Source organism: Sarcophilus harrisii, chromosome X (genome assembly GCF_902635505.1).
Source record: "Sarcophilus harrisii chromosome X, mSarHar1.11, whole genome shotgun sequence".
Lineage (NCBI taxonomy): Eukaryota > Metazoa > Chordata > Mammalia > Dasyuromorphia > Dasyuridae > Sarcophilus > Sarcophilus harrisii.
In genome coordinates, this window is record NC_045432.1 from 55,957,457 (window position 1) to 55,971,430 (window position 13,974).

Genomic DNA, 13,974 nt, shown 5'->3' on the forward strand with positions numbered 1-13,974 from the left:
TCAAGAAAATATTGGGGGCATATGGTGAGACATGAAATCCTTTATAAGTTCCATGCCAATACCTTAATTAACAAACACTCAAGGGAATGGGCAGAGGGATCTGTGGGTAGTTTTCAGTAACCCCAGCATACCTGAAAGTCATAGACTTGTCACAGGGAAGATAGGGTCTAGATCTAATTGAACATGGGGTTAGAATCCTAAGGATTTTATGGATTGGTGAGGTGGGAGGCAAGAAAGGAATACTAGGTGAATCAGAACAATGTGGCTGGGGGAATGAAAAGACAGGCAGGAAAATCCACAACAAAGGCCAGAAGAGAACACATCCTGGAATGAGTGTGGGTCTAGAAGCAAATTCTTGAAAGTGACTCAATGGAATGGACTTTGTTTAGTTAGACTCCATCAATCTATAGTTAAATATTGTGTTTTCCCATCTCAATTAACTTGGAAAATCTGCAAAACTCTAAATCCAGTCAATTAGAGCAGATAAATAACGTTCACATTAAAAAATGAGGTTTTCAAAAAACTTTTCAGTCTACTTTCTTTGATTTTCCTTAATTGAAAGATCTCTAAAGCCTTCTATCCCCCCCACATTTGAAACTGAAATGATATAGTTTGAAAATTTATTTCTAACTTTGTTCCATAATTCCCCAAAAAACAAAAGACAAGAATGACTTTTGCCATTTGAACAGAAACTTTTGAAATTTTCAAAACATGACAAAAAAAGATTTTATACTTCTTGATGATGATGATAATGATAAGTAAAAGCATTTCTTCTATGACCTTATTTGATTTTCTTGATAACTTGGGGAAGTAGATAATATTAGCACTAACTTGCAGATGAGCGACCTGAGACAAACAAAGGTAAAGTGACTTGTCCAGGATCACAGAGCTCCCAAGTGTCTAAGGCAGGATTTGAACACAAATCTTCCTGATTCCAGTTCCACCTAATGGTTGGCTTAAACCAAAGCAACACCAGGCTATATGTTTAGAATTTCAAAAACTATATTTTTTTATATTCTGGGATTATCAGATGATGTTCAAGCATGTTTTCAACCAAGTCTTGTCAAACTGATTTAAATTTAGCAGGAGGGGTAATTTCTTTAAGCTGTACACTGAATATTTGGACATTATGTCTCACTAACTGGAAATGTAGAATCCATCTTAATAATCCACATATTTCTACTTGTTATTGTAACTGTAAACACTTAGAAATGGTCATGCTGAAATAAATGTTTGAAAGAGAATTTTTAAATATCAAGGTTTTAATCCACTCAAAACTTTAAAAAACTGTTTCAGCTTAATTAAGCTATGGCTGTTTCTTGCCGGAAGTAAAAAGGCAAAAAATTAATCTTAACTAACTGAACCTTTTGACCCTTCCTAGAGGTCAAGGTTTATTTATACAAACAAACTGCAATGTGCCATCAATTAAAACCCATGCAGCTCTTTGATGAAATAGTAAAGCTTGTTTGTGATAAATTATTTACTATTCACTGATGTAAAATATCATCTTCCCACCTACTGTACATAGTAAAACCTAAACTTATTAAACACCAGATTGAACACCAATAAAGTACTACCCACACATGTGCTGGCATTACTTTAAATATTCTTTGAATTATTTTTATAACATTTCATTTTTTCTGCAAGAATTAATTAAAAAACTTTTTTAAAGCACCTATTATAGGCAAGGAACTATACTAGGTGCTAAGATTTGAAAGATTAAAAAGTAGACTGCTCTCAAGGACTTTATGTTCTCAGGGGAAAATATAACATGGACACCAATCAGCAAGTTATAAGATAATCTGAAGTAAAAGACAAGCATTAACGTCTTGGGGGAATACTGAAAGGAGGGCAAACACTGAAGGATTAAAGGAGGAGTTTTGTCATGAAGATAAGGATTCAGAAGGGAAAGATAAGGAGGTGGTACATTTCCGGGAACAGAGGGCTCCTTGTACACATGTATACATCGTGGATCTCTTCGGAAAAAAATCAAATTTCCAATGTAAAGATCTAAAAAATTCTAAAAGGAGGAAAAATAATAAGGGTCCCAACAATCCTCAACTCTGTCACTCCTGAAATTTTGCCACCAGAGGCCTAAGCTCCTTCTCAGACAGAATCTTAGGCAGCTCTTCATTCCTACAACTACTGGTAGCTGATGTCTCCAGAGGAAGAGTGATTTCCCCCTTTCTAACTGGCCAAAGTGTAAGAACACACGTTTTTCCATCAGTTCAGGGAAGATAGGATTGAAACTCTTATGTAACTAAAATAATACAAAGGAAAGGCAAACAAAAAGAAGCAAATGTACTCAACACAAGCTTTCATACTAACTTAACTATCACCTAACTCTTTATGTTCCTGGTTGACAAAACATATGCCTATAGACCTAGTGTCCCTTTCTTCATTGCAATCCTCTGTGCAGTAAATGCTAGAGAATGGAAGCAAAACGGTTTTTCTGGAGTTCTAGCCTGAGGAAGAGGTGTGTCAGTCAATTTCAATGGGATTCTTGGTCCTTTCTAAAATGTTTCCTACTCTAATCACCATCAAAGATCTCTGGTTTTTCCCACTACTCGGTTAAAAGTAATTTTATGGCTCTTCACACTATGAATAAGGAAGGTACAGTATAGTACATCCTTATCTGACTCTGGAAAGATTTCTATTATGGACTTTATGGACTCCTGGATGTCTGACAGGTTCTAAACTACAAACTGCCTCCCCATCCCCAGACCCATTTTTCTTTCTAGTTTGATTTGCCTACATTCATTGAGTAGACAGCTTAAAGTTGATAGAACCTGGTAGTAAACTCAAGTTTCTACAGTACTATTCTAGGCTGATAATTGGGCCAAATACCTCCAAGGCTTCTATGACAGGTGTCATTTTCCCCCTTAGCCTGTCTATATCAACATTTATTAAATGCCTAATGTATACAATACATAATGAAAGATGTTTTTAAAAGAGCTGGCTTTAGGTCATTGCTCTAGACTTCCAAAAACTTTTGTTTCACAGGCACTGTTGATTGGCAACTACAAAAATACCAGTATCTGCTCAATGGCCAAACAAATCTTTCCCTGATCAAATTCCTAGCACTTTCCCAGTATTTCATGTCTTCAGTGGATGATTTATTCATAATTCTGATGCTTCTGGAAGAATGGTTTTCCAAGACTCTGTCACTACATTTTTACAACACTGAAAATATTTTAAGTATGGGGAAGGGAGGTGGGGGAGAAGAATGACAGAGTCTCATACAATAAAAGGTACATAAAAGCACAGTGATTTCAGTTGCTACATAAAATTCTGCTTTCGTCAAATGGTTCCACTGCACACAAAAATATGAAAAATGTAATTTTTTTGATTATATAACTTAAATAAGAAAAGTGATCAAAAAATAGGGTTTCCCATTTTCTGCAATGGTATGTGATGAATGGAATTCTGGTTACACATTTAAATGTGACAATTGTGCAAAATCATTAGTTAAAATATTATTATTTTGTACATTGTACCTTTTATGTATGTCCATTAAAAATCTCAACTCAATTGTCATGAAACTATTATAAAAAGCAGACTGAATATCATTATTGTAAATCTGTAAATATCGTGGAAGGATCATACTCCATATGGGGTATCAAACAAACAAACAAAAAAAACACCCCCATAATCTGTCAAAAAATTATACCTGAGTATAAAAACACATACAGTAGTGATATTCATAATCATAAAGGATTGGAAACAGCACGAATGTCCAAAAGTTGGGGAAAAGGCTGAATAAATTGGTTTTAAGTATAATGGAACAATGCAGTGCTATTACAAATGATAAATGAAGGATATAAAGAAATTTAGGAAAACTTATGTGAAATGTTAAGTAAAGAAAGCAGAAAGAGGGGTCATGAACACAATGATTTTAGCTATATAACGAAATGTACACACCGATACAGAAATGAATTAAGACTAGCAAGACAAATATGGGGCAAAGTCAAGTGCAGCACATTACAACAGGGTGGTAAACAACTCCATTAACCACAGAAATTTTTATTTTAAAGCAAACACTCACTAAATACCCAAAGAAGGAATTATTTTTAATTGTCAAATTAACAAAACCAAAACTTAATTTGAAAAAGAAACACAGAATATCAAAATTGTTGGAGATATATGGTTGGGCTAATGATAAGGAATAATCTGTTACATATTAAGCAGAAATACATCTTAATGTATTGATAGCTTTAAATGCATGTTTAATGGGTTTTGTTACTGTATAAAGTATAGAATATTTTTAAAAAAACTGATACACAATCAAGGAAAAATCAGGGCTAATCTAGTAAAAAAAAATCTGTGTGACTACATTAAAGTCACATGCCAGAAAATTAAAGCAAATTTGTCTTTTAACTATCCTATGAAAAAGAGCCCAGCAAAATAAGGCACTCCAGGGAAGTGGTGATGACAATACACAGTTCTCCTCTACTCTATTTGCCTTGATCCTTATTCCATTTTGCTCTTGCCTGTGTCTTATGCTTGCAACCAGAATCTGTCAAAGCCTCAGGGGTGAGCAGCACTTGGGGCTACAAACTCGCAGACAACTGGTGTAGTAGTGTACAGCAAATGAAATGAATAAATCATTATTCTTTTCAATTTCCACATACATTCAATCTATTTCATCTGTTTGTGAAGCATGACATGACCTACATTTACAAGGAATATTGCGGCACATATAAAAAGCTTATAAACATATAAACAGGCTTTCCTCATAAATATTTCCTATATTTATGCAAAGGGTGGCCAAAGTCATCACTAAGTAATTTTTAAATAAGCCATAATATATTCAAACAGTGTAAATCACACAATTAAATAACATTCTGAGATAGTCTAGTAATTTGTGTTATATCTTCAAATTATCATTTAAGTCAAGAGGACACCTTGAAGAATTTATTATTGTGGAATGAGATAACTAAAATAATCATTGAGTACGAACGTCTGAACTCCATAAAAAACAAAACAACAGGCATCCAATGATCACACTGCGCATTTAAAATATAGAAAAACTAACTCACCTTTATAAATAAGAGGCTTATCTTTATCATCTGATTTCTCCCTACTAGCCAATTCAAGAAAATCTTCAATCAAGTCCAATGATATGAGAGATTGGCTAAAAACGAGACTAAAAAAATATAAAGAGATATAAATGCTTCCTACTAAAATTACTAATTTTTAAATGACAAAACAGAAGAAAATAACCATGTCATTCAATTCCAAACATGTCTGCAAAGCTCTGGTTTCTCTTTCCCACTGATAATATTTCAAGGAGCACAAGGGAAGCGTTTGAGGCTTGTCTAGAATCGAACAATTTCACATGAATGGTATATTCTCTACTTGTTTCATTTCCCAGTTAAGCAAAGAAATAAGTAGACTACCAATTGGCAAGACATGACATGCATGTTTGGCTTATAGCTCTAGGAGTCACCAGGCTTGGTGAAGTGTTATGATGCAAAGGGTAGTAGTATACAATTGCAGAAACAGTTTTATAATTTTTCAAAACTGACAATAAATGTTGAGGCACGTATTAGAACCTTGCACATGACCCTTGTTCTTTAAAGCATTTAATCCAGAATCAAAGCCTTAATTCAATGCAGTTCAAAAAGGTACTGTGCAGCATCTATTATATACCCTAAGAAACATGCTAGGTGTTATGGAAAAACATACAAAGTTGATGTTCTGGACTTTTAAGGAGCCAGACAATGTTATGAAAATATTAGTTGCTTGACTGAAGACAATCTGGAATTTAAGTTGACATCTTAGAAAAGGCCCAATCCTAATCAAGCAGAGAGCCAAGCTACCTCTGGGGAACAAGCAAGGTCAAATAAACCTTGCTGCCAAAGAGGTGGGTGGGGCTCAGGGAAGGGGCTGGAAAGTGTGCTCAAGTAAGAGTGGAAGTGGCTGCTGATGACCTGTTATTCTGTCGGCTTTCTCCATTTATAGGTGGGAAAGGACAATACTGTTGTTAATCCTGTTCTGTTAAATTCCTCTCCCTTGCCCCAGCAATGACTACAGGAAGACACAGAAAGCAGGCCTATCTACTAGCACTGGACTAGATGAAAGAATCAAAATTCAAAATAAACTCAACAGTCTGTAAAATTCTGGGTTGAAACCAGTAAAATGAACTCAAAAAGGATAAAAGTGAAGTCCTACAACAAACTGGAGATAAGAAGGAGGGAGAATTCTAGTATGACAGAAATTCTTGGGGAAAAATGCTTGATGTATTAGTTGATCACAACTTCAGGATGAGCAAAAAGAGTAGTATGGCTACATGTGTGTGTGACTACGCATGTGTGTGTGTTTACTATCCTCACGCTACATTATAAGAACCAATAGTATTGGTTAGAAAAATACCCAGACTACTATTTGACCTAGGAAGAACGCTGGAAGTGAATCACCGACAAACCAGAGAAGGCAAGAGGTCTGGAATCTAAATTATATAAGAAAGAAATAGATGAAGGGACTGACAATATTTACTGCAGGAGAAAAGAAAAAGAATGGGAAGATGAGGTGGACTGACCACACAATAGCTGAGGTCCCTTTTAAGTTTAAAGATAATACTAAAGTGTCTGTTAGATATTGACAGATTGACAAGTAGAAGAATAAACCAAGTCTGCACTGCCCCAAAGGGCAAAACTAGAACCATAGAGTGAAAAGTGATAGGAGGGAGCTTTAGGAATGTAAGGAGCAGCCTATGAAACAGCTTCCAACAATAAGATGAGATGCCTCAGGGAAGTGGTGAAAGTTGTATTAATGAAATCAATCAAGCAAAGACTGAACAACTCTCAGGGATGTTGGAGAAAGATTCTTGGATCAAGTGGGAAGCTAAATGAGACAATCCCTCAAAGTTCCTTTTGATAAGAAGCCTAACCACTTGAATAAGGTGTATGACACCAAAGTTAAAAAGGGAAAAAGGAAACAAATCCTGAAGTAGGCAAAGATAGGGGAGGAGAGAAAAAGTGAATAGCATATATCTTGTGGTCTTCCACAATGTCCAAGATGGTGAGGTAGTCTTTTTAAAGAGTCTTCTGAAGAAAAGCATAGAGCTCTTGAAAGTTACAAGCACAGATTAGAAGAGCTAAGGTATGCAATAGGAGAAAAGCCTGGCCTGTTTTCTGAACTACTGCAGGGACAAAACAGAGGTATGACTACTACATAAAGAAAAAGAGAACCCTTTGGGAAAATTCACTTGACCACCCCTGCCTTGGGTTAAGAGAAGATTTCATCACTGTTTTAAATACACCTTCTCTTCTGTGTCATCTTCCAAGAGATAAAATATAAAAGAACAATCAGAGTCAAATCAGATGGAAAGCTTATGCAAATGACTATTTACAAAAATCACTCCAGAAAAGAACTTACACTTTGTCTCCAAGCACCTCTGCCATTCGAAGAATTTCAAAAAGAAGCACCATCTTGCCTGAATGTTCCAGAACTTCCGCATCAGCATCAGTCACAAAGTCTTTGTACCAGTCCGGAGCTGGGCTACCTGGATTGGAAGAAGAAGTTTTACCTGGAAAAAAAAAAAGGGGACAGAGACTTCATTAAGTTTTTCCTGTGCAATGCATTTGTTTGTTTTCTTTTTAATGCCAATTCTTTCAGATAAGGCAGAGCAAAAATCCTATTTATCAACAGCGAGATCTGAGGTTATTACATGATGCTGTGAAAACTGACCTGTCATAATGAAAAATTTCTGCCACCTTTTCCTTAAAACAAATTTAACTTAGCAATAGGAAAATCATAAAAGGAAAGGAATAGGAAAGGTTAAAGCTAAAGTTCACACAATTCAATGAAGCAAGAAGATGAGTCTGTTGCCTTTATTAAAAGTGGAACAGGAAATTAAAGAAAATATTAACAATTTGCTTTATTCAATTCTAAAGAAAAAATTAAATAACCTCGAGAACCTATTAGGAGAAAGGGTATATAGTCACCATGTTTTCCCCTGAGAACAAACTGTGTTGCAGGGCAAATCCTCATTACTTTTTTGAAGAAGTTACCACATAGGAATGCTAGTTTCTTTAGATTACTGTGAAAAGAAGGATGGCTATAGAGGTCAAAGGACCTGGGTCTAAATACATCTTTTAGCAACATGAGCAAGTCACTTAACTGTTCTTTATTTGTGAAAAGAAATGACCTTGAAGGTCATTTACAAGACATAAAACATAACTATCCGTGATATTTAATAGAATCTTCCTTCCTATCCTTAAAGATGAGGAGTACTCTGGGTGGATTAAGAACTTAGTGAATGCTCTGACCACTGAAGGATCAGTAACAGCTTAACATGAACATCTAAAGAGGTAGTGGGAAAGAGTAGTTGCCATTGAGTTTGGGATCAAACCAGAAGCCCAACAAATTACTTGACTCAGGTTAATTCAAGAATTATCTTGATATACTATGGTAGATAACATGGCAGGATTTAGACATTTATATCATATAGTGCCTGGCATACAATAGATGCTAAATGCTTTATAAAAAACTTATTACTTCATTTGATTCTCACAGTGACCCTGGGTTCATTGACTTTTTATGGCTTATAATGAAATTTTTTTAGCAAAGATGCTGGACTACTTTGTTATTTCCGTCTTCAGGGGAATAAATTAAGTAACTTGCCCAGGGTGTCACAGCTAGAAAGAAATCTGAGGTCCAATTTGAACTCAGATAGTCTTGTCTCCCCTGAATCACCTAGCATTCTTAGCATCAATTTGGAGAATAAACTCTCATTGAATGCTACAGCTACTGGTACTTCTGCTTAGCCTTGTGTGATTTAGCATCTGAATCAATAATTTTTCATTACTACTCCTTCCATCTTGTAGGGCTTTAAATGGAGGCTAGATGACAATATTGTAGAGAGAATGGATTACCAGACTCAGAGGTTCTGTGACATTAGTTACTAACAGTCAACATGGAAATTTGTCCTCAAGTACATATGATAAACTAGATACTTTCAATTCTAATTAGAGAATAAAACATTGGAAAGAAATTTTCTCTCAAAAAATCAGCAAGAAGGTACAGGACAGACATTTAATAGGGAGAGCTATTTATTCTCACATTCATACTACAGGAAAAAAAAAAAAAAACAAAACCAAAAACAAATTTCAGGTCAACTCAATTTGGGTCCTTCCATTGTTCTCCCTTGCCACACCAAAAAGGTCAAGGAAAAGGCTATAACATGAACCTTCAACAATCTCAGAAAGACTGAAGCAGGATCTTGCTAGCTTCAGTTATTAGAATCTTAATCCTGAGAAATGCTGGAGTTGTAAGAGAGAACATATCTAAACAACATAAAACTCCTCAGTCTTCACTCCCAGGACCAAGAAAGTATTACTCTCCAGCTAAGATTAACTTATTGGAAAAGCATCTTTCTATCATACCATAACCCTATAGCTTCAATATTTAAATATAAGATAGTCTTCCTTTCCCCAGCACATACTGGCTATGGAAGGGCCAATGAAGATACACAATTCCTCTAAAGATGATACCCAGCCCAGATATGGGTCATTCCTAATGTATGTTCAGCAAGATGGAAATAAGGTTTGGTGATCCATAGCCTATAGCTCAGATTATTATCTCCCTTGAACTCTATGACACCCAGGAGAAATTGATATACCAAACCTATGTGATTAAGGGACGTGGGAGGGAGTACTGAGAGCCTTACTTTTGGGTTGAGGTAAGGGACCATATTTCAGCTTAGTGAACTCAAGATACAAGTAATCTAGTTCAACCAAACAGTAAGATTGAGATTGGGATTTAAGACTGAGAGGACATATTCTACCATTCATTACCAATGTTTTTCTAACTCAATGTTCTATGTGAAAAGACATTTATTAATCAAACTCACTTTCTTCCTGTTTTAAAGAGACACTGGGAATGTTGGATGTTTCTTCCACAATTCCTTCCCCACCTCCTCGAGACCTTGAATTCCATACTTTAATCACTTCTACATCATTATCACTGCCACTGCCACTTGAACTACTGTCCTTTTTACCTTTCTTCCCCTTTGACTTCTTTTTCCTACATAATAGAGAATTCAAGTAGTTAGAAAAATGCAGTGAAGAAACATTTACTTATAACTTCTGAGATGAAATGGTAGAAATGCCCATGTACACAAATAAGAGTTTTGAAAAATAAATTGCTTCCTTATCAATACATAAAAAGGTATTATAAAGAAAAAAATGTATACCAGGTTTTGTAAATATGGTTCATGGTTTAAAAAAAGTAAATTTACTTAGTATATTCTTCGGAGCTTAAACTCATAGATGTTTCATCAGAATCTGAAGCGATAAATTCATCCATGCTATCTTCATCAAAATATCCCTAAAGGAAAAAAATATATTTTAAAATTTTAATTAAGCACAGTAACCAGATGAAAAATTTCAAAAGACAAGTATTTCTTTTAATTAAAGATTATGAGATTCAACTTCACATGCATAATCAAAACCATATTGCCATTCTTATTAAGAGGTGGGGAGAGAATTTGGAATTCAAAATTTTAAATAATGTTAAAATAATTAAAAATATATAATTAGGAAATATTCAATAAAATGGACAACCACGCTAAGCTTTCATAATTACAATGTATACATAGACATCCCAGAGATAAAAAAGCAAGAAAAATAATGAAGTTATTAAACAACAAGACTCCTAATATATCATAAGGCTACCTATCATTTGACAGTTTAGAGGATAAAATTTCAGCTTAAGTGATTTACCTTATTTTCTTTGCTTATATAATCCAGCTGCAAACACCACGGATGAGTCCAGATTCTACTTAACATCTGAAAATCCTGGAAAAGTTTTGCTCCTGCTTTCCCTCTTCCACCTTCACTGGTATTACCCACACCTGTCGATAAAAGGAAAAAATATGAATTGAAAAAAAAAATTCAATTTTAAGTTCGTTCAAGATAATAATGATCCCTATTGCCCAGTGTAAACCATGTGTAATTATATCTAAGTACAACTAAAATGCCTATTTTTTTAAAGTTTAATTAAATGTTACTTCTTAAATGTCAAAATGAAAAGGCTGCTTTTCATGGTATTAATAAATTTCATATAGAAGCACTCCTATCTAACTTCATAAATTCCATTCTCATAAGGCTCATACAAGTGGAGTGACATAACTGCAAGGGTTTCTAAGGAGAAGATTATGAAAAGGAATTCTATAAGTGATTTTCATTATTAATCATGACTCTTAATATCATAGTCCTCAATGTGTCATCTGATAAAGTACAAACTTTGAAGAAAAGGAGTTTCGAGAAGGAGACTTGACGAAATACATAAAAAGGGAAGTCAATGTTAGAGGTAAAAATCATTTTAAAGACATAGTGATTCATGTTTTACATTAACTGGATTACATGTTGTCTATGAAAAAGGGGTGGGGGGAAAAGAGGGAGAAAAACGTGGAACACGTGGTTTTGCATTTGCATATATTTTGAAAAGAAAAAGCTATTGTTTAAAGACATACTGATTGACTTATAAGAGCTCTCTAAATGAGAAAGATTTCAAAAGAATGGAAAATATCAAGAGAAATATCATTGTACACATACACAGCTGAATGAGAAAGTTATCAGATGTCATTCATCCATTTGCCTTACTTTCTCATCTTTACAAAATCTTTACAAATATCAAGACTATCCAAGACAAAAACATAAATATGAAACAAGTTTTTTTTTTTTTACATAAAACAAAATTCCAATATATTAATTACAAAAGAGTGTTTGAGTTAGAAGTACAAATGATGCACTTCTCAAAGATCATAAGAGATTTTAGATAACAAGCTAATGAGTCAATAGATCCAAAACACAAAATGTTTTTGTTCAGTAATTCTGATTATCAAGATGAATGGAAATATAAAACAAAGAGACAATGCACTAATTAAGAATATATAATTACACTGGGAAAAATAACTTCTTTTTCTATGCGTCATAAAGTCTTGAAGCTGTGGTTTTCAAAAGCAAGGTGGCTTAGTGGTCAGTGGAGAAAAAGAGAAACATATGGTTTCAAATGCTGTCTCTGTAGGTCAAACCTCTCTCAATAATTAAAAGATTGTCAAGAGGCTGAATACAATCATATATTTGTCAAACCTTTTACAGACTGTAGAGGGCTATATAAATATTCCTACTTATTATTATGTTCCTGTTTGCAGATGATATTCTGCTGACTGGATCTGACCTTTGGAACATGACAAAGAATAAAAGAATTTGTACCTTGTTAGAGCCCGTGGCACCCACTTAGTCCATACCATAATCATACCATGAAGGAAAGTGTTACAGTAAAATAACTGAAAATTGGTCACTCAGCATGGGATAACAGACCTCAAATGAAATAAAGCCGAATCCACTTTTGGACTACTGTCACTGTAAGAAAATTTTCCAGACACTGAGCATTAATTCTGCTCTTTTCAACTCCCAGGGCCTGCTTCTTGTTCTTTCCTCTGGAGCCAAGCAGAACAAGTATAATCTTTTTTCCACATGACAGATCTTGAAATACTCGAGGATAGGTATTGTGTTTCCCTGAGCCTTCTTTTCTCGAGGCTAAAGACATTTCTAGTTTCTTCAGTTCTTACTTGAGGTCTTTTGCAATCCTTGTCATTCTTTTTTGACACTTTCCAGAATATTCCATGAGGGATAATTATGGCAATGCCCAGAGGAATGATCTCTTCTTTATTCCTGGAAGCTATGCGATTTTATTTAACAAGACCCCATGATAAGGACACTGAAGAATAGAGGTTTAAGTAACTTGCCTTTGGTGACACAGCTATGGTCTGAGACAGGATTTGAAGTAAGGTATTTCTGACTCTAAATCTAGTGTCCTATTCATCATGCCATACTGCCTTGAAGTTAGTAGGTTTGTTGTTCTCCATGGGCAGTACAGCTTTCATTCCATGGATGCTGTACTTTCCTTGCCTTAGTCAAGGAGTAACCGATTTTTCAAAGTCTATGCCAGCAGAATATAATCTCAGTCAGGTCCCATCACTACAGTAAATTGGATGAAGTAATACCCATTAAATGGGGGGGAAGGAGTTAAAAGAGAAGTATACCTTAGTACAAAGAAATGTCACACCATCATCTACTAGACAGGCAACCAGTAAGGGTGGGGGTGGGTCAAAAACTCACAAAGATATCCAACTAAGAGGAGGGGAGATAATCTGTTTCAGCACAATGTTACCATCTGGATCAAAATGAAAAGGGCATTTTAACCTAAGTATACTTATGAATGAAGCTTGTTCAGGGAAACCACAAATGGCTTCTCCAAAGATATACTTCACAATAGTCACAGCAAACAGTAACTCCTGTGCTTTTTAGCCCACCTTGATATTTCTACATTTTATGACCTGCTACACAGCAGAGGTGTCCCCATGTCTGGTTATGGTAAGGATTTTTATGTGAAACCTCATGTTTCTTTCTTGATGGAGTCCAATTTGATGATCAGATTGAAAACTGAAAACCAATAGTGTACGCCATCCTTAGGTGGTAGAATAGTCATGAGAAGAAAAATGGGACTTTAGGGGCATCTAGGTGGCACAGCAGATAGAGCACCAGCCCTGAAGTCAGGAGGACCTGGGTTCAAATCTGGTCCAGTCACTTAATACTTCCTAGCTGTGTGACCCTGGGCAAGTCATATAACCCTGATTACCTCAGCAAAAAAAAAAAAAAAAAAAGGAGGGAGGTGGTGGGAAGGAACTTCATCAGAATCAACATCTACAGTTTCTCTGCTGAAGATATCCTTCTGTACTAGCAAATGCCCAGGATGTACAGAGCTTTGAGTGGTACTGGTTTCAAGTAGAAATTCAGTCACAAAAGGTATTTTATTTTCGAAACCCCTTTCTCATAAATAATTCCTACATCAATAATAACGTTTTTTGTTTAATAAAATAAATTCTTTTTATAATGGTACTATATGGTAGTCAAAGACATCATCTGAGTCAATGTCTGTGCACAGGCAGGACTTAGGTGATTA

General features: G+C 35.1%; 1 protein-coding gene across 11 annotated transcripts in view; it reads right to left on the minus strand.

Annotated features, from left to right (window-relative positions):
- ATRX (ATRX chromatin remodeler) overlaps positions 1-13,974 on the minus strand; it is a 184,856-nt gene that overhangs the window by 41,302 nt on the left and 129,580 nt on the right. For all 11 annotated transcript variants that reach the window (XM_031944868.1, XM_031944866.1, XM_031944870.1 and 8 more), the window contains 5 exons: positions 10,728-10,858; positions 10,244-10,332; positions 9,857-10,029; positions 7,381-7,531; positions 5,040-5,146 (listed from right to left, as the gene is read on the minus strand). In XM_031944868.1, coding sequence (XP_031800728.1) covers positions 5,040-5,146; positions 7,381-7,531; positions 9,857-10,029; positions 10,244-10,332; positions 10,728-10,858 — 651 coding nt within the window. The remainder of the gene's footprint in view (positions 1-5,039; positions 5,147-7,380; positions 7,532-9,856; positions 10,030-10,243; positions 10,333-10,727; positions 10,859-13,974) is intronic.